Here is a 22,309-nt window from a genome sequence, read left to right as displayed (position 1 = left end):
TGTTGGTACCCAATGTTAATAATAACCAGTCTGTAAATAAATAATGAGATGTCAGAGAATAATGCTGCCATGAATGCTGAAAGTTGAACATACATAAACAGTTAAAAAAGCATACATTTCCAATGTCATCACAAGTTAAAAGCAGATGTACTGATTTGACTTGCAAAATCAAAATCTTTAAAATTTATCAGTTGAAAATTAAAATAAGCCTGAAATTTATTACAATGACAGAATCCATATTTCCTACTTACACAGTAACTAATATTCTATTTGCCACTAATATATGTAAGCATCTTTCTGCAGTCGTTATTGATAATTTGTCAATAACAGTCACATGGATGGCCTGCTCCTTATAAACTCCTGTGGGAGGCCTGGCCAAGTTGCCTTTTTGAGATAAAGCCAGATTTGATCAAGAGCTATGTAATTCAGACTTTTTTCTTGTCCCAGCTGACAGTCTTCCTAATCATTCTGTGCAAGCTTTATATTTGCAGCTGGTTAAAAACTCACCTTACAAGATCCAAAGGCTGGTATTTATACCACACGCCCCAGGAGGCCCAGCACTCATAGAGCAGATGTCGGTGGTTTTCCGCTCCATGGGTTCTAATGGAGTTTTTACTTCTGTAACTTCCCTGGGATAAAAACACCACTGCCAGTGAGGTAATACCCAAAAAAAGTCATAAGGAAAATCTGACAGTAATACTAGTCTATTATGGCAAGAGTAGTGATAGGGGTCATATAGGAAAGAAATAGATACATATTATTGAAGGCAAAGCAGTTATTGTGGACATAATCTTGTTGATGGTGCTGTGTAGTAAAAAGCACATGCTTGTTAGAATCAGGCAGGTTTGAACTGAGTTCGAACTCAGTTCTTCTATTTTTTAGCTGGAAGACCTTAAATTCTCTGAGCCCTGGATTCCTAATTCATAATGGAACTAAAATATCTGCCTCATTGATGTCTTTCATGGTTTGAATGAATAAAGTGTCTTGCCCAGAACACATGCCTAAGACTTAGTTCCACTTGTCTCAAGACAGGGTAGTTGGTAAACAGCCATAGCTGTTCCCTTGCCTTGTCCACGCAAAACCCTAAAATATAAAATCGGGATATAACCTCAAAATTACAACAATTCAAATATAATCCAACCACTTCATGGAACAAATGACGAGACAAAGGGCCGGGACAGGTGCAGGTTTTTCTGAGTTCAGTTAATGGCAATGCTAGTTTCACAAACAGAAAAAGCATCTTCTGGAAGTGGACTAATTATTAATGTTAATCTGGGAAGTTCTTTCTTGTGGAAGGTGAACCAGGCTGAAAGACAAGAAACTCAGGTTCTAGTCTCAGGTCAACAAACTCACACAGTGACTAGAGGTGGGTTAACCTTTCTCTAAACCGCTATTTAAAATTTTAAGATGAAGCATTGGCAACAATGTCTGCTCTTCCTGCTTTCCTGCCTTTAAAGGTTATTATGAGGTTAAATAATATAATTAAGCTACACTGAGAATAAAGAGTCACAAGAGCAATTATGTTATTGTTGTTGCTATTACTGATTTGGAAGTTCTCTTCTCATAGAATACAGGGCTTTACCAAGATATGGAAGCCACAAAGACACCTTGAGTTACTCCATGGGGTTTCAAAGCTGCATCTTCTTAGACCTCCTCATACCTGCCACCTACTCACCTACACAGATACTTCTGCTCCCCTACTATTGCTCACTATGGACAAGGGCTTGGCTGTGGGAGAATGCAGTTGTCTTCGAAACCTTTTTGGGGCCATGCCAACTAATAACTACAGGAGGCCACATGATGTTTTCTGGAGAAATCTGTCTTTAGAGTTCAGAATCACCTGTGTGTGGCTCTAGAATACCTCTGGGTCAAAATGTTTGCTTTTGTGATACTAAAAGAATCATTCCTAAAATGTTTCATGGCAGTCTGTAAACAGGGTCTCAGACTAAAGCTTCTAGTTTTCTTAATGAATAAGATTTGTAAAATTCTATATCACCTTTGTGTGCTTGTAGTATTTAAAACAACAGGGGCAGTACTCTAAGCCAAATAATAAAGGGTATGTTTTGGAAAGACTTGCCATTTATGAACTGTTGGAACAGTTCTCCAAAGTTTATTGGCAAACTGTTAACATCATTGCTAGTATAAGGCTTCTGGAAATCACTCCCAGGAGTTCCAGCCTGGCTAGTTTGTGAGGTCCTACAGGGCATGGGCTGTGATAGTCATCTTTCTGCTGTGCCACACCGTGACTGGTACAAAGTAGGGGCTCAATACCATGAAGATGAGAACCATCTTTCACCAGTCATGAGGATTAAATCCCTGTAAACCTATGTGTAAAAGAGAATTCTGGGTTACATAACCCAAAACAGAGTTAAAGGTAATCACAATTACATTTACTAAAATCCTTATAGATGACAAAAACCATGAAGCAAATAAGGAGAATATCAAAATTTATGTAACTTAAATGAGCAATAATATGTACAATACTATTCGTTTCCATTCATCACCCTCTGGTTACCAGAGACTTTTCAAAATGGCTCCCCCCTACTCTCGAAGAAATAGCTATAAATTTCTTTGTTGCAGAGACTATATATTTCAACAACATTTTCCCCATGGGTGTGGTGCCTCATGCAAATTTTCAATGCTTCTCTAATTTTATGACTTGGAGTCCCTCAGCGATTCCTCTGAACTCATGCTGAGTGACTCTTGACTCAAGTATTCTTACAATTACATAAAGATACATAGAAATAAATCTGTGCTGGGGGAGAGACGTCACAATGCAAGTAGGCCCTCCCTCATTATCCATTGAACAAATTAATTTCACTTTGAACAAATGTCGTATCAGCAAACTCAATTGGCTTCTGACTATTCCCAGAAGCTGATTTAATAACAAGAAATTGACGGAGGAGGAGGAAAGGCAGGACAATACCTCGTGCAAGGGAAATGCAGCTTCATAGGAGCCATTGGTAAGCAAACGATTCAGACCTAAAATGATAAAAAAGTTCAGTTTGAACTAATACTGAGTTTGAATCCTCACAATGTTCAAGACTAATGTGAGGGTGGTACTTTTTGGAGCAAGCAATCTAGGTTTTCAAAAATGATTTGAACCCAGTTGGGGACTCAGTTTGGAAAGTTTTGCTATGTGCTAGCAAATTGGAATCAAGGGCTGGGAAATCAGATTTTCAAATAGAAACCAAACAGTGACGCATACATGGCGCAGTGCCTGGCACAGAGACAAGAATGTATTGGGAAAAGTGGATACATTTATCATACCAAAAAATGATTTTCTTCCAGGAGCTCTTTTTATATTTTGATCTAGAAGCTTCAATGTAGATAAATCTAACCCTTCTGCATTGGACTAGTGGTATGACTTTGAAAAAGTTCTCTTGCCCTCAGGCTTTAATTTTCTCATATATAAAATGGGGGAAGGGTGTTGGATATGTGGATTATTTTAAAAATAGCTTTACTGAGGCATAACTGACATATGACAGATGACAGAGATGTAAAACACACAATCTGAGAAGATTTGACTTACATATGCACACCTGAAACCATCAAGCAAATATATCCATTACCCCAAATACCCCAAAGTTTATCATGCCACTTTGGAACGGCACTCCTCCCTATGCCATCTCCAAGGCAACACTGATCTGCTTTCTGTCATTATTGGTTTGCATTTTCTAGAGTTTTGTATAAATGGAATCATCTAGCATTTACTCTTTTTTTGTCTGAATTCTTTCACTCAGGATAATTACTTTGAAATTCACCCATGTTGTAGCTCATTTTCATTGTTGAGTATTCCATCATACGGATATATAACTATTTGTTTCAATTTTGTGAAAGAGTTTTTTAAAATTGGTATTCTTTCTTGAATGGCTCATAGAATTCATATATAAAATAATCTGGGCCTGCAGGGGTATTTTTGTGAGAAGATTCTAAAGTACAAATTCAATTTCTTTAATACATATGGGGCTAACTAGGTTATTTCTACTTTTTTTAAGCTTATATACATAAGTTTATTTTTTTGTTTTTATTTAAATTCCAGTTAACATATAGTGTTATGTTAGTTTCAGGTGTACAATACAGTGATTCAACATTTCCATACATCACCTGGTGCTCATCACAAGTGCACTCCTTAATCCCATTTATTTAACCCATCCCCCACCCATCTCCCTTCTGGTAACCATCAGTTTATTCTCTATAGTTAAAAGTCTGTTTCTTGATTTGCCACTCTCACTTTTTGTTCCTTGGCTCATCTGTTTTGTTTCTTAAATTCCACATGTGAGTGAAATCATATGGTATTTTCCTTTCCCTAAATTATTTTGCTTAGCATAATACTCTTTAGCTCCATTCATGTCATTGCAAATGGTGAGATTTCATTCTTATGGCCGAGTAATATTCCATGGTGTATGTATACCACATCTTCCTTACCCATTCATCAGCTTGTGGACACTTGGGTTGGTTACTGTAGATAATGCTGCTATAAACATTGGGATGCATGTCTTGTTTTGAGTTAGTATTTTTGCATTTTTTTGATAAATACCTAGTAGTGCAATTGCTGGATTGTAGGGTAGTTCTATTTTTAACTTTTGGGAGAACCTCCATAATGTTTTCCATAGTGGCTGCACCAGTTTGCATTCTCACCAACAGTGTAAGGGGGTTCCCCTTTCTCCACACCTGTGCAATCTACACATTTAATGCAATCCCTATCAAAATACCGACAGAATTTTTCACAGAAATAGAACAAAAAAAATTTGTATGGAACCACAGAAGAACCTAAAGAGCCAAACTAATCTTGAAAAAGAAGAGCAAAGCTGGAGGCATCACAATTTTGGACTTCAAGTTATATTACAAAGCTGTAGCGATCACAACAGTATGGTACTGGCACAAAAACAGACACAAAGATCAATGGAACAGAATAAAACACCCAGAAATGAGCCCACAATTATGGTCAATTAATCTTCAACAAAACAGGGAAGAATATCCAGTGGATAAAAGACAGTCTCTCTAACAAATAGTTTTGGGAAAACTGGACAGCAACATGCAAAAGAATGAAACTGGACCACTTTCTTACACCATACACAAAAATAAATTCAAAATGGATGAAAGACCTAAATGTGAGACAGGAAACCCAAAACTTCTTTGATATCAGCCATACACAGCAACTTCTTTCTAGATATGTCTCCCGAGGCAAGGGAAACAAAAGCAAAAATAAACTACCAGGACCACATCAAAATAAGAACTTTCTGCACAGTGAAGGAAACAATCCACCAAACTACAAGGCAACCTATGGAATGGGAGAAGATATATGCAAATGACATATCTGAGATACACATTCCAGAATATATAAAGAACTTACACAACTCAACACCCAAAAAACAAATAACCCAATTTAAAAATGTGCAGAAGACATGAATAGACATTTTTCAAAAGACATCCAGATGGCCAAGAAACACATGAAAAGATGCTCAACATTACTGATCATCAGGAAAAGTGCAAATCAAAACTACAATGCGATATCACCCCACACCTGTCAGAATGGCCAAAATCAACAACACAAGGTTATTTCTTCTTGAATGGGTTTTGATTATTTTCATCTGTCAAGAAATGTGTCCGTTTCATTTAAGTTGTCAAATTTATTGACAAAAGATTATTCATAATAAAAGATTATTAAAAATATTCAGAAAATTTTTGGTGAGATCACCTTTCCTATTCCTAGAAATTTAGGAATTTGTGTTTTCTCTCTTTACTACCTGATAAGCCTGGCTAGAAGTTTGCATTAGTGTTCTATCACCGTGTAACAAATTATAAGATATATTGTAGCTAAAAACATTATCTCACAGCTTCTTTTAGTCAGAAGTCTGGATATGCTTCACCTAGGTTCTCTGTTTTGGGTCTCACAAAGCCAAAGCAAAGGTTTTGGCTATACTGCATTCTTACCTGGAAGTTCAGCTAGGAAAGGAGCCACTTCCAAGCTGCCTTACATGATTGACAGCATTGATTTCCTTGTGGCTACAATATTCATGGCAACTTGCTTGATCAAAACCAGCAAAGGAGAGAGGGAATCTGTGTCACTGCAAGTTTCTGAGCTGGGGACAGGCCTAAACCTGATTAGGTCAGGCCCACCCAGAATGATCTTCCTTTTGATTAAGTCAAAAGTCAAACTGATTAAGAACTTTTCCACATCTGGAAGATCTCTTAAGCTTTGTAATGTAACATAATCACAGGAGTGACACAATCACCTTTGCAATATTCTATTGGTTAAATTTAAGCTACAGTTTCTGCTCACACTTAAGGAGAAGGAATTACACAGGGCATGACTCACTGGGAAGTCGCCTTGGGTGTATCCACCACAAGGTTTATAAATTTTTTTGTTTTATATTTTTCCCCAAAGAAACAGCTTTTGGTTTCAATGATTTTCTCTATTGTTTTTTCTGTTTTCTATTTCACTGATTTCTTCTCTTTTATTACTTCCTTTCATCTACCTACTTTAATTCCCTTTTCTTTTTGTTTCTTAAGGTGGAAGGGGAAATCATTAATTCGGGCATTTCTTTTCATATATAGGCATATAGTATTATAAACTTCTCCCTAAGTACTGCACACTTTTTGATATATTGTTTTTTTCATTGAATACAACATACTGACTTCTCTTTTGATTTCTTCTTCCACTGATGAGCTATTTAAAAGTGTATTAGTTTTAAATATTTGTAAAATTTCCAGAAATTATCTTATTAACATATAATCTACTTCCTCTGTGGTCAAAAAACATACTCTGTAGGACTTGAATCCCTTTAAATCCATCAATCATGTTTTATTCCCCCCCAAATATGCCAATCTTGGTAATGTTCTAGGTGTACTTGAAAAAAAAAATACATATTCTGCTGTTGTTGGTAGTGGACTGATCTAAAAGATCAATTAAGTTCACTGGTAATGCTATTCAGGTCTTCTAACTCCTACTGATTTTCTATTTATTCTATTAATCACTGAGAAAGAAGTATTGGAAATATATGACTATAACTGTGAAGTTGTCTATTTCTCTTTGCATTTCTGTCAGTTTTTGCTTTGTGTCGTTTGAAGCTGTAGGCTTTTAGGATTGTTATGTCCTCCTGATGAATTGACTAAATTCATTTTTATCCCTGGTAATATTCTTTTCTCTGAAATCTATTTTTATCTGGTATCAGTATAGCCTCTTCAGCTTTCTTTTGGTTGGCATGGTATAACTTTTTTGAACCTTTCACTTTTAATCTATTTCTGTCTTTATATTTAAAGTGTGTTTCTTGCAGGCAGCAAAGAATTAGGCCTTGCTTTTTTTTTTTTTTTTTTTACTCGGTGTATTAACTTCTCAATTTTGGATTGGACTCTTTAGAGCATTTATGTTCCATGCTCTGCAAATGATGAGGTGTTCCAATAACATTGGAAATCCTTTGTGGTTGTTCTTTCACTGACTTTGGATAGTTTCCTAATACATATCCACTAATCAGTAGTCAGCTAAATACTTGAGGGGGGACCTGCTGCTGATTTTCAGAGTTCTCTCTTGGTGGAACTTTCTACTTTATTGTACTCTGTTCTGTGAACTCTAACTGCCTTGGTCTCCTTGGACTCTCAGCAACATCTTCTCAACTCAGGCAGGCTACCAGGTTCTGCCTGGGTTCTCCTTCCCTAGCCTGCTATCTAGAAACTATGTCAAAGTAGCAAGTGGAGACAATTATGGGGCTCACCTTATTTGTTTTCTGTTTCTCAGGGATCCCTATTCTTGGCTGCCCAACATTTGATGTCTTGAAAATAGTAGTCTCATACTTTTTTTTTCTGTTTTCCCTTTGATCGTTTCAGGTGGGGGAATAAATCTTGTGCCTGTCACTCCTTCTTGGCCAGCAGTGGAAGTTGAATGTGTTGACCTTTGAAGTTTCTTTCAGATCAAGAATTATGCTACTTTCTAAAATGTACCTTAAAGAAGTTAACTAGAACAATGTCTCTCAAGTGACTAATAGGGGAATGCTCCCTATGCTTTAGATCCTGATTAGAGTGCGTAGGCTTAGCCTCAGTGGCAGATAGAACATACACTGATTCACTTTTTACTGATGGAGGGTCTATCAATGTTCAGGTACTTTTAACCACCGTAACACAGTACTGTGTTTTAAGATGCTTCACATTAACACTAAATGTCTAAGAAAAACATGTGAAGTACAAGTATCTGTATTGCTTTTGTATTTTGTCTAGCAGGCAGGAGGCCCTCAATAAATACCTTTGCAACAAATGAATAAAAATGATTATGTGAAAAACTCTGATTCCCTGGAGTCTCTATTGAGAATTCCACATATCTCAGCAATCAACTTTCAAACATCCCAGATATTAGAAAAAACAGAATTGACAGGGACCTAATAAGAGACTCTGTTGATGACCTCTGTAAGCTTATCATAATTTATCAAAGTCCTGCAAAGTGAGAAAATAGTTCCTACTTGAAGTCTACTACTCCACTAACTTCCCCTTTGAGTACCAATTTTGAAAATGCAAGTCAATTTCAAAATTTATTTCATGTACTTATATTGTTAAAAAAATCTTAGTTGATCTATTAATTGCTCTATTTTGAAAATGGATTTCAACAGGTTTTATTTTCACAGTTGTAACAAATTCAGAGTGAATCAGGAAAACTTACATAGTGGTAGTTTACACTCCAGCAAAATATCCTTATGAATCATGTTTACAAATCAGTATTTTTGTATTATTTTTGATCACTATTGGCTCATGGAAGATGTCACTTTTAGAAAGAGTTTAGGTAGAAAATAACATTAGATAAACATTATTCTATCAATAAATTAAAATTTCTTCTGTTATTTCTTTTATTTACAAAACCAAAGATGACAATGAAACACTGGGTCAACCGAGCATTTGTAGTTTTACTCCATGTTTTTTAGCATAATGCCTGACTCTGTGTTAATAATTTACCCTGTGATTGGTCATTTCTAAATTAGATACTTCTCCAGGTCATCATTACCAATTTTCAAAGCACTGAGCTGATGAATGAATAAAGAATATGTGAGATATATATGTGTGTACCGCATATATACACACACTATACACACACACACACACAAACACACACAATGGACTTTTTCCTCAGTCATAAAGAAGAATGAAATCTTGCTATTTGCAATGACATGGATGGAGTTAGTATTATGCTAAGCAATATAAGTCAGTCAGTCAAAGACAAATACCAAGTGATTTCACTCATGTGTGGAAGTTAAGAAACAAAACAAATGAGCAAAGGGGAAAAAAAAGAGGGAGGGGCAAACCAAGAAACAGACTCTTAACTATAGACAACAAATTGATAGTTACCAGATTGGGGGTGCTGGTGATGGGTGAAACAGGTGATGGGGATTAAGGAGTGCACTTGTGATGAGTGCTGGATGTTGGGTTGAAGTGTTGAATCACTATGTTGTACCCTTGAAACTATTATTACACACTATGTTAACTAACTGGAATTTAAATAAAAGCTTAAAAGATAAAAAGCATTGGGGTTCTTAAACAGAATTCTCCTTTTAACAAATGAGAAACTTACAAAGATCATTTATAACTGGTAACAATACAACATTTCCCGCACTCCTCCAGAATATTTACAAATCACTGTCTCTGTCCTTTGGTCTTCATCTTGGCTATTTGTAAAAATAGCTCACATTTTGAGATGCAAAAGTTAAGTTATTGATGAATGGCCTCATTGTACACAATTTTTTTACTGTCTAAGGATGCTGATGATTAGACATTGTGTTTAAGACATTTTCAATTCAGTTCAAGAAGCACTCATACTACATGCCAGAGTGTGTGCTAGGCAATGATGATACGAAGATGAATAAGGCAGCGTATTTACAACTAAAGAGCTTACTGTCCAGGCTAGCAGTTTTTAGCTACAGTCTCAATACACTAGCGTGTAATAATAAATTGTGAGATGTGTTGCAAGTTATAGCACCAATACTAGCGAAGGCACTGTTTTTAAAAATTTGTATTTTATGAAATAATTCAGAATAGCTACTATCATAATCATTTCACTTCTGCTCATTTCTTTCCTAGCATTTTTATGATACAATGTTAACTGAAAAAGTTATGATAAAAGGGAAGTGTAATATATCTTTTTTGTTAAAATTACATGAGCAAATAGGGGATACATATTTAAAAAGTAATTAATATAATATTTATGTTGTGGAGTTTAGCCATTCTGACACGTGTGAGGTGGTATCTCACTGTGGTTTTGATTTGCATTTCCCTGATGATGAGTGATGGTGAGCATCTTCTCATGTGTCTGCTGGCCATATGTATGTCTTCTTTGGAAAAGAGTCTATTCCTGTCTTCTGCCCATTTCTTCACTGGATTATTTGTTTTTTGGGTGATGAGTTTGAGGAGTTCTTTATGGATTTTGGATACTAACCTTTTATCTGATAGGTCATTTGCAAATATCTTCTCCCATTCCATAGGATGCCTTTTAGTTTTGTTGATTGTTTCCTTTGCTGTGCAGAAGCTTTTTATTTTGATGAAGTCCCAACAGTTCATTTTTGCTTTTGTTTCCTTTGCCTTTGGAGACGTGTCTAGTAAGAAGTTGCTATAGCTGAGGTCAAAGAGGTTGCTGCCTGTATTCTCCCCTAGGATTTTGATGGTTTCTTGCCTCACATTTAGGTTTTTTAAATCTATTTTGAATTTATTTTTGTATATGGTATAAGAAAGTGGTTGATTTCATTCTTATGCATGTTGCTGTCCAGTTTTCCCAACACCATTTGTTGAAGACACGGCCTTTTTTCCATTGGAAATTCTTTCCTGCTTAGTCAAATATGAGTTGACCATATAATTGTGGGTCCGTTTCTGAGTTTTCTAATTCTGTTCTATTGATCTGTCTGTTTTTGTGTCAGTACCATACTGTCTTGATGACTATAGCTTTATAAAATAGCTTGAAATCTGGAATCATGATGCCTCCAGTTTCGTTCTTCTTTTTTGGGATTGCTTTGGCTATTTGGGGTCTTTTGTGGTTCTATACAAATTTCACAACTGTTTTTCTTCTACCACTATGAAAAATGCTGGTGGTATTTTGATGGGGATTGCAGTAGATGTGTAGACTGCTTTGGATAGTATAGACATTTTAACAATCTTTGTTCTTCCCAGCCATGTGCACGGAATGCATTTCCATTTCTTTGTATCCTCTTCAATTTCTTTCTATAGTTTTCAGAGTACAGGTCTTTTACCTCTTTGGTTAGGTTTATTCCTAGGTCTCTTGTTTCTGGTGCAGTTGCAAATGGGATTGATTCCTTGATTTCTTTTTCTGCTGCCTCATTACTGATGTATAGAAATGCAACAGATTTTTGTACATTGATTTTATAACCTGTGATTTTGTTGAATTCATGTATTAGTTCTAGCAATTTTTGGTGGAGTCTTTTGGGTTTTTGACATAGAGTATCATTTTGTTTGCAAATAGTAAAAGCTTGACTTCTCCCTTGCTGATTTAGCTGCCTTTTATTTCTTTTTGTGGTCTCATTGCTGAGGCTAAGACTTCCAGTACTATGTTAAATAGTAATGGTGAGAGTGGACATCCTTGTCTTGTTCCTGACCATAGGGAGAAGACTCTCAGTTTTTCCCCACTGAGGATGAGATTAGCATGGGTCTTTCATATATGGCCTTTATGATGTTGAGGTATGTTCCATCTATCCCTACTTTGTTGAGAGTTTTTATCAAGAATGGATGCTGTACTTTGTCAAATGCTTTTTCTGCATCTATTGAGAAGATCATATGGTTCTTATCCTTTCTTTTATTTAAGTTATTTAATACACCAAAATGTTAATGGTGGTTCTTTTTGCGTGGTAGAATTTTCATAATATCATTGAAAATAAAGAATTCAAGATAATGAAAGAAGAGTTGTACATGGTTGCTTATTAAATAAACATTCCAGAAGTAGTTGCCATAGGAATTCACAGGAAGAAGAAAGAATACCTTCAAGCTGGAATGGTCATGGAGGACTTTATGGAGAGGATGTGTCTCAAGGATGGTTGACTGTTGCAGAAAATATAAAGATGTGCTAACCCACAACACCACTGAAGTTAATAAAGACCTAAATCAGGTTCAATTTTACGATACCCACCTACATAGACTCTCACTGAACTTATTATTTCAGGTGTTTTCATATTTGGACTAGATAGCTCTCATTTTCTCTGTATTATATTTTAATTTATGCAGCTTGGGATCAAAGCAGTTTTTGGCAGCTTCACCATACTAATGACTCACTGAGCTTGCATTCAACTAAGCCTCTCAAGTCTGTTCCTCTCATGATGTTGTTGAGCAACATTTCTCCCACACTGTACCAGGGTAGTTGTTTTGCTGAATTGGAGTGTAGGACTTTACATTTACAAACTATTAAATGTCACCTTGTTGGATTTGGCTAAGATTTCCAGATCACTGAGATCTCTTATGCTCTGGACTCCAAAGACAAAAATATTTAATGCATCCCTCCAGAGTCCACCCGACCTGAAAGCTTGATGGGCAGGCTGTTTAAGCCATATACCAGGTATCAATTTATTTGCCTCTTAATTCCAAATATATTTTCATTGCCTACTTTGCAATAATGGAGCTGGACCTTGTAAATATTTCTTTACCAGGCTGTACACTGTTAGGCTTTGTCAGTAGAGGGCACTGGAAGGACTCTGGAAAAGTAAGGAGTTGGCCTTCCTGGTACCAGTATGCTCCCCTCAGCAGGCTTCTGCAGCACATGGCTTCTACGGCACCAACTTCCTGCAGTGCATGGTGGCCGGTAGCACATGGTACTGCCCCAAGGGCAGGTATTTCCTTAAACAGTTTCACAGAGCAGTGCTGTTGGTGCAACACCTCCCAATGAATGGCTTCCCTGGAGCCCCTCCAGGCAATTTCTGCCAGCAACTCCAGAACACTGCTCTGCCACCTAGTGAACCACAGCCGCACCATTTCCAGCAGAGTCTGAATCACAGCTTTGCTGGGGGGAGTCTTCCCAAAAGTGGTAGATACCCTTAATATCTGCTATTTCTTTATCCTTTAGAGTTCTCTTTACTCTTTACTAGCCAATCCCTGATTACTCCAATCCTGTCATAGTTTTTATATTAAATTTTCCCTATAAAAATTATGTGTGATTTTTGTCTCCTGACTAGATCCTGAGTGCTATAGGTCATTATTCAAACTACTGATAAAAAGCTTGTTTGGACAGAAATAAGGACAAAGCCACCCAAATCCTCCTGATAGATGATAATCTGTTTAATAATGTAGAAAATGTGATAAAATAATATGGAAAGGTTCTCATAAAAAAGTCCCAAATATGAATTGTGAATATCCATTGACAGATGAATGGATACAGATGCGTTGTGTGTTTATATATTTATACACACACACACACACACACACACACACACACACACACACTAGAATAATACTCAGCCATTAAAAAAGAATGAAATCATGACATTTGCAACAACATAGATGGATCTAGAGGGTATAATACTAAGTGAAGTCAGAGAAAGACAAAAACCATATGATTTCACTTATATGTAGAATATAAGAAACAAAACAAAGAAATAAAGGAGACAAACCAAATGATAGACTCTTAATTACAGAAACAACTTAGTAGTTACTGGGTGTGGGTGTGTGTGTGTGTGTGTGTGTGAAATAGGCGAAGGGGATTAAGGTGCACTTATTATGATGAGCACTGTGCATAATTGTTGAATCACTATATTGTACACCTGAAATTAACACAACACTGTATATTAATTATAGTGGAATTTAAAAATGAAGTTAAATAAAATGAAAAAATACATATATAAGAATATGCTAAGTGAAATAAGTCAGAGAGAGAAAGACAGATACCATGTGTTTTCACTCTTATGTGGATCCTGAGAAACTTAACAGAAGACCATGGGGGAGGGGAAGGGAAAAAAAAGTTAGAGAGGGAGGGAGGTAAACCATAAGAGACGCTTAAAAACTGAGAATAAACTGAGGGTTGATGGGGGTGGGAGGGAGGGGAAAGTGGGTGATGGGCATTGAGGAGGGCACCTGTTGGTATGAGCACTGGGTGTTGTATGGAAACCAATCTGACAATAAATTTCATTTAAAAAAAATAATGGAAGTTATTTAATGGAGGAGGTGATTATTTGGAGAATTTCCTTATGTGTGACAGTTCATCTCTGCACTTGCCTAGAACAACTCCCCCGCTATCTTCCCATGTTGGCCCCTTCTTGTCATCAGGTATCAGTTCAAATCCTGGCTTCTCAGTGAAGCTTCCTTTGACTACTCCATCTCATCTTGATCTCCACCGTCCACCCCTTGCCAGTCTATCTCTGTAAGATCACCCATTTCAATTTCTTCATGTTACTCACTGTATTTACTTATTTGTTTATTGCTGGCTTTTAACTTCTTGAACATATGCTCCAGAAGATAACCATGCCCATCTCCCCCAACATCTAGCCCACTGCCTGGCACATAATGGGAACACCACAAATATTTATTGAACTAAGAGAATTTTTTCCTGATCTTACATACATGAGATAACATGCTATTTTTAAAAGATCTAAGGGTGCTATTAAGGTTTTACACTTGTGAGTTATCCATCAGGGGAGTAGAGGTTTTATAAATCATGAGAAGTTATAGAATTGATATACACTTTATAAAACCAAAGGAAAAAAATCTGTAATCTCCCAAATCAAATGTAGCTTATTATACTAATATGCTACTTACCAATTTTGTTTTTTCCTTCTTCATACTTTATTCTTTGTAAAATGTGATGTACGATTCTACTTCTTGTGGCATTGTTGAAGAAAGTGTCTTTGTTGTGTATGATGAAGCTGCACACATATATTGAAAACACAAGCTGAAGGTTAATTGGAGGTGATGAATCTAATCTTTGACATAATTTGGTGTTACTCATACAGAAGTGTCTTCAATCAGTCACGGAGGGTGGGTCTGGAATAGCATGAGAGAGCCCAGAAATCACACCAGAGGCAGGAGACTCACAATCTCAGTAGTTTTGGTTCTTAGTCTCCTGAGCATTAATATAATTATGTCAGGAAGGAGCTGGAGCTAAAAACAATTAAGAATCCTTAAAATAAACTAGTAGTAAGTCTAGGCCTCATATCTTGTTTTTTTTTTTGTTTGTTTGTTTTTTTGTTTGTTGTCATCATTGTTTTTTTCCCCTCGGTAAGGTCATTAGATAAATTCAACCAAAAATTTATTTTGTTTTTATCTCCTCTTGTATTCTAACCCACCTCCTTCCCTGTCATGTCAACCACCTGATTTTTCAGAAATTTTAAGATCTCAAGCTGGTTTGGGTGGTAGATACGGAAGTTAGGTAATAAGCTCTGGTCTGGCTCAGGGCCTCTGTCTGTTCCATTCCCACGCGCCTTGCTGGATGGGACTCCTCTCCTAAAGCAATACTTAAAATTGCTTTCTTTCTCAGCCAGTGGCTGACCCAGCCTCTAAAGTTTCTTACAGGGATCACACACCAAGACACTGGGTTTTCCAGATGTCCCTACCCTACTGAGAGGTTTTTCAGGTGACAGAGCTTCCAAAACCACATAATCCAGCATGAAGTGGCCATGTCCTCCCTTCCCAGGATGTGTTAAGTGATAAGTGGTACAATATTAGAGATACTGTAAGTATAACTGCTTCATAAATTGTAAAGTTTATTAACTCAGAAAACTTTTATTGGGTACCTCCTCTGAGTCAGACACCATGCAAGGCATATCAAGGTTGGCAGCCATTACCTTCAGAACCAAGCTCAGAAGTCACCTCCCCCAGCAGGCCTCCTCACCCCTCCAACTCCACTGCTCCCCGGCAAGAGTTCAGTACTCCCTCCTCTGTGCTCCTTCTTCTCTTGTAAGCACATCAATTTACTGATTATTCTATGTTGTAATTCATTTGTTTCCATTCATTCATTCACTCATTCATTCAACAAATGTTTATTGAGGGCACTATCTAGGGTACTGATTACACAGTAGTAAACAAAACAGATAAAAACTTAGTCTTTGAGAGGCTTACAGTCTAGGGGGGAAGACAAGCCATAAAGGAAATGAACATGATTGTATGGCTGAGATAGGCAGAATCAACCTCTCTTTGCAGGTCTGTATCTCACACAAGACTGTGAACTCATTCAGGACACAAGGCTTAATCACACTAATTTCTGTAGCCCCAGGATCTATTGAGTGGCTGGTACAAACACAGGTACAGGTTTCTGAATTGTAGTAACTGAGGGCCTTTGGGGTTAATGTTGGGGAAATTTGCTATTCAATGTTTTTCTTCAAGTAGATAGATTTCCAAGAGTTGTTCAGATGGTGGAAGGAAAAAATAAAACTGGCCTACAGAAGATAGTCCGGGCATGGGAACAACTGGGAACATGAATTTGGGATAACATATAAAGGGGAGAAAGGCCAAAGAATATGAAGATAAAATATAAATCATGTGAATTGATTCCCTGGAGAAGTATTTTTCCTCTCACTTTTAACTCCCCAGGATTATGTTATAGAAAACTGTTCTCAGAAAAAGTAATTTGACTTGGTGGATGACAGATAAATGCTATGTGGGTGAATTAGAAAGCTGCAGAGCTTATCTTGTATTTTCTTCAAGGTTTTCTGAAAACATTTTATTGCATCAAAGAGGAAGAGAGGAAACCAAAAGTTACATTGAATGCAGTTCCTTTTATCTTATCTTCCTCTGCTTTTCCACCTTCTTTAAGACCGACCATCTCATTTTAATACCAAATAAAGATGCCATAAAGAAACAGACAAATAAAAAAGCCCAGTTTTGACTCATAATACTAGATGATAACTGAAAGCTGATAAGCATGACCATCCTTGACAGGACAATTCTGGCCTAAAAGCCCATGTCCCTCCTCCATTAAACAGTTTTCTACTTTCTCCTCCTTTTATAGTACCACATTACATTTTGTGAGCTCATGTAATAGTTCTCTATAATAAGCACCACAGATGAGCTTCAAAATTTTGTTTTCCTCTTCCTTATATCTAGGTTGTACCTGGAGCTTGGAGATTCTACAGTGGGAACAAATATATAGGGCACGTGCCAAGCACTATTCTAAATGTTCCAGGTACATTAATTCATTCAATCCTTACAATAACGCAGGACATAATATTTTATAGATCCATCTTACAGGTGAAGAATCAGAGAAGGTGAATGATGCACCCAAAGTCACTCAACTAAGGGGGAGAGCTAGGATTTAAACTCAGGCAGTGTGGCTCCAGAGGCTGCCCTCTTACCCACTGCACTCATCTCCCTTTGTCAGAAACCTCCTGATTCCTGAGGGCTGACTCTTGTGATCAGCCCAAGAGCTGCTTTGCCTGGAATGCTTTCCTTGCTTCTAGTCATTCTTTGAGCCTCGATTCAGGACACATCTCCAAGGGTCTTCCTTGACCCCCTCCCCCCTCCCCTGAAAAGTAATTTGGTGTCATAACAAGAGAAAGGAGAAAACCATTTAATAGAAGAGGAAGATGAGCATTAAGTTCTAACATTACCCCTTATTCCCTTTAAGACTTTGAAGTGAGACAGTCCACAGACTAAACCCTAGCTCTGTCACATACTATGTGGTATTGGGACTCTCCCTCAACTTCCCTGAATCTTGGTTTCCTCATCTGTGAAATGGGGATAACACCGTAATCACTCTCATGGCATTTCTGTAGAATCAGGTGAGATGATGAACATTGGAGAACCTCACTGTCTGGTGCTTAATAAGCTCTCAGAGGTAGCTGTCATCATTGCTGTTGCTTCTATGACATCATAGAGAATTTGCCTGCCTACATGCCTGACTTCTCTGGATGAACTTGAGGGCAAGGACTAGCCATGCTCATCTCTATACTTCCAGCACTAATACAGGGGTTGACAACTGGCTCAAATGAGCTGACCTTCTGAAGAACACTTGCTAACATTGGGGGCTATGAGACTAAATATCACCTCTTTATAACTTGGCAGCTACTTACTGCTCCCTGGAAATATTTCCACCCATTTCATCTTTCCAGCTACCACCTGAACCATTCTCTCTATGCTGCCAAAGGGTTTTCTTACAGGATGTGGAACAATCTCATTTTCTATGTCACCCTTTCAAACTGAAGGGCTAAGAGAAGGCACAATGATGATTCTTGACATCATTGTTCTCAAGCCTTCCTTAGTAACTTAGCCAAAACAACTTTCTTCAAATAAAATCACACACATACATGCATGCACACATGCATGCATTATGTAAGCTGAGCTGTTACAGTAAACATAAAACTTGGGAGCTCAGTCTCAGAGGTATCAGGGATCCACAAAGGCTTAGAAACTCTGCTTTCATACATTACTGATGGGTCAGAAAACTAGTACAAATTCTACAAGAGTCATTTGACCACGTCTATCAAAATTATATATAGGCTAATTATACTAATAGCTATATAATTATGTTATATATAATATATACATATCTTCTGACCAGCAATTCTTTTAGAAGTTTATTCTACAAATACACTTTACCCATGTGCAAAGTGACAGATAACCAAAAACATTCATTATGGCATGGGTTATAACAGCAAAATTCTAAAAATGACCTAAACAATTCATCAGTGGGGGTTAAGATAAACAAGTTATTGTACAATTCTACAATGAAATACTCTGAATCTGTGAAGAGACTGAAGGTGTTCAGGGTAGATATAAAAAAATCTTCAAGATACTATAGGGGAAAACAAGATTTAACATAGTCACACAGCTATTTGTATCAAAGAGAAAAACACATATATAAGGAAGATATAAGTGTAATGACGTATTTATTTGCTTGCACATGCACAGGATAATATGGAATGGACACATAGACATCTGGAAATACTAGCTGCCTCTGGGAGAACTAGGTGGCTGGAAAGGAAGAAAACTTCACTGACACACTTGGGAAATTTTTATGTAAGTACCACCTATAAAAAACATGAAATATTTTGTTAAAAATTTTTATTAAAAATTTTTAACGTTTATTTATTTTTGAGAGACCGAGACAGAGCACGAACAGGGAAGGGACACAGAGAGGGAAAGACAGAATTTGAAGCAGGCTTCAGGTTTGAGCTGTCAGCACAGAGCCTGAAACAGGGCTTGAACCTATGAATGGTGAGATCATGACCTGAGCCGAAGCTGGAAACTTAACCGACTGAGCCACCCAGGCACTCTTGTTAAAAAAATTCCAAAGGGAAAATGCAATTTCTTTCTGGGTTTATTCTCCCCTTCACCCTAAAGGGTGAGAAGAGGAATAATTATGTGATCAAGGCTCTACACATACATCTCCTTCTCCTACTCTTTAGAGTGTTTATGTAATATACCTGAAGTCATACAACTGAGAAAGGATTCAAAACCCATCTGTCGCTTCCAAATTTTCCCATTCATTTGTGAAAGGAACTGCTGAGAGCACATGCCTGCCTGTATGCATATGGGTGTGAACGGGATTTTCTGGACACTTTCATCTTACCATGTGAGGAAGGCCCTGCTCACCTCCTCATCAAGTAATAGGCAAATCTGAAGTTCCCACCATCTCCCCTCAAAGGTCCCCACCCTCCAGAGATAAGCAGCCTTCAGTTTTACCTGATGAGCCTCCCAATTGCCTCCCTGCTAGAAAGGGCAAAAACTTGGAATAGAATATGCCATGAAATTAGGTTTTAGCTATAGACTCCCTAAAGCTGTGGTTATTTGCACTATGTTTTATGTTCTCCTGAAGCCAACCGGCCACAGCAGTGGCTGGTTGTAAACATTCTGCTTGTTCTGTGCAAAGAACTGTTAGCTGAGGGTGTTATATGTGAGGTGGGTGGTGGGTAGCAAGGGATGTGAATGTTATGCATGTATTTATTTTGAATGAGGGTAATGCAAAGGTGGAAAGAACCTAGCTTCTCTCCTCAGAGAAGCCTCTATTCTTATTAGGAAAAATGAGAAATACACAAAGAATCAAGGGTGTGAATTGGGAAAAGGTGTTCATTACAGCTGTGTATAAAATTAAAGATTATCGTGAAATGTGTTACTTTTAAAGCAAATGCCACCTTGTTTTTTAAAAAACTTTCTTCTTAGGCAATAGCTATTGGAATATGACTTTTTTCACAATTAACTTGGTATGAATTATGTAGAGTCTAGTATTATCGAATAGAAATTTCTGAGATGATGAAAATGTTCTTTAATTATGCTATCCAATATGGTAGCCACTAGTCACATGTAGCTACTGAACACTTAAACTGTGGATAAACAAAAAGGAAGGTAAATTTTTACTTTAACTTAATTTTAACTAAATAAAATCAAAATATAAATACTCACATGTGGCTAGTAGAATATTGCCTCAAATATGGATGACAATTTGAGCATGTGGGCAAAGCCTCAATAATGGTAACCTTATCTGGCATCTCCCTTTGACCATAAAAACTGGAGCAGGAGATTGGGCAAGGGGTAAAAATGCCCTACAGGACTGTATACAGGTCTTGGGTTCAAGTCTTCATTTCAGCTATGTGGCCTTGGGGAAGTCATTGAATTTCTTTGGGACACAGTTACTTGTCAGGAAAATGAGGGTCATTATGTCTTAGTTGCCCAACGATGGGGTTAATCACAAAGCGACACTATAAAGTACTGAGGTAGATCATCAAACCTAGTTGGTAGATGACAGGACTCCATATGAGTCTAAGAGACAATTCAAACCCAATATATCCCAAAAAGAACTCTTGATCTATACCCTTGTAAAATAAAAATCTCCTTTCCTCCTCATCTTTTCCATCTTAAAAAATGGCACTGACACATCTAATTTCTCAAGTCACAAACTTGAGATGCATACTCTATCCTCTCTTTCTCTCATGTCCAATCTCCAATCAAGTTTTTGTTCTTCCCAAATGTCATCCTGAATCTGATCCTTTACCACCCTCACTGCGCTGAAGGTGTTTCTAAGAGCACTGTGAGAGTTTCCTGACTATTCCAATTTCACTTCCTCCCATAAGTTCATTCTCTACATAGCAAGGATATTTTAAAACATAAATAAAATCTCATTCTTCTTCTGCTTAAAACTCTTCACCAACTTCCCACAGATTTGATATAAAGCCTAACTACTTTCCAAGGTCTACATGCTTCTCCTATGGTCTGGTCCTCCCTATGCCAGTGTACTTATCTCTTCTCCTCTTCCTCTTGTTCATTATAAACTAGCAACATTGTCTTTTCTTCTGCCCTTGAAAAAACTCAACTTGCCACTACCCAGGGCTTTAGCTCAATCGATCCTTAGATTTTTGCACAACCTGTTTCTTTCCAACATTTGGGCCTCAACTTAAATGTCACCTCCTGAGTATGTTAGCTAAGACAGTTACTCTCGTGTCCTGAAAGTCACACTCTCTCTTCCATTACCTTGTTTTATTTTTTATCTTGTTTTACTTTCTGAATTTTGGGGGGTGGGGTGAGGAGATGTATCTACATGTTCCTTGTCTAACTATCTTTCCTTACAGAATGACTGCAACCACATATTGACTCTAAATGGAACCAGTGGAAGAACTGGCCAGCTTAACCCAGCATAATTGCTGAAACAAAAGAATCATGCACAAGTAAAATGGGTTTTAAGTTACTAAATTTTGGGTAGATTGTTATGTAGCAATCCGTGACCAATATGCCAGTCTTTTCTGATGGCTAGTTGTATTAATTCATAATACAAAAAGAAAAGTGAAAGCTAATGCCTTAAAATAAATATTTCAGAAAACTTTCTCAATTATACTTTTAAATAGAGATTTCTTTTTTAACAAGGAGATGCAAAGGTTATACAGTTAACTGTCACTTAAATTATGTCCTCAAATTAATGAAAATCTAAGTAGGAACAAAGCAACCAATTAATTTTTTTATGTGACAAGGCCTATTTTGAGAATTTTTTTTTGGCTTTAGGCACCATAATGCAATAACTAACTTCTTAAGTGTAATTGTTAGGAGTAAAAGGAGGAGATAATTATCAGACCAAATATGTGATATACATAATATACAGAGTTCTGACCATTTGGTGAAGATTTTAAAGCCTCTTTGTAGGATTAAGGTGATAAATGGGTGAAATCTAAAGCAATGTGAACACATTTTTCTTATTCCATTGGTCATTTCTTTCTTTTTTTTTTTTAAATTTTTTTTTTAACGTTTATTTATTTTTGGGACAGAGAGAGACAGAGCATGAATGGGGGAGGGGCAGAGAGAGAGAGGGAGACACAGAATCTGAAGCAGGCTCCAGGCTCTGAGCCATCAGCCCAGAGCCCGACGTGGGGCTCGAACTCACGAACCGTGAGATCGTGACCTGAGCCGAAGTCGGTCGCTCAACCGA

At 37.2% G+C, this 22,309-nt stretch overlaps 1 protein-coding gene and 1 long non-coding RNA gene across 3 annotated transcripts in view; one reads left to right on the top strand and one right to left on the bottom strand.

Annotated features, from left to right (window-relative positions):
* Positions 1 to 22,309, bottom strand: part of ANO4 (anoctamin 4) — a 395,457-nt gene that overhangs the window by 94,735 nt on the left and 278,413 nt on the right. For both annotated transcript variants that reach the window (XM_042993008.1, XM_042993009.1), the window contains 3 exons: positions 14,722 to 14,828; positions 2,927 to 2,982; positions 508 to 629 (listed from right to left, as the gene is read on the bottom strand). In XM_042993008.1, coding sequence (XP_042848942.1) covers positions 508 to 629; positions 2,927 to 2,982; positions 14,722 to 14,828 — 285 coding nt within the window. The remainder of the gene's footprint in view (positions 1 to 507; positions 630 to 2,926; positions 2,983 to 14,721; positions 14,829 to 22,309) is intronic.
* On the top strand, positions 18,490 to 21,677 carry LOC122240439. The gene is made up of 3 exons (XR_006220178.1): positions 18,490 to 18,665; positions 18,808 to 18,915; positions 21,462 to 21,677. It is a non-coding gene; the product is annotated as an uncharacterized LOC122240439 (long non-coding RNA).

The sequence above is a fragment of the Panthera tigris genome, chromosome B4 (assembly GCF_018350195.1).
Source record: "Panthera tigris isolate Pti1 chromosome B4, P.tigris_Pti1_mat1.1, whole genome shotgun sequence".
Classification (NCBI taxonomy): domain Eukaryota; kingdom Metazoa; phylum Chordata; class Mammalia; order Carnivora; family Felidae; genus Panthera; species Panthera tigris.
This window is presented reverse-complemented; position numbering and strand designations above follow the sequence as displayed.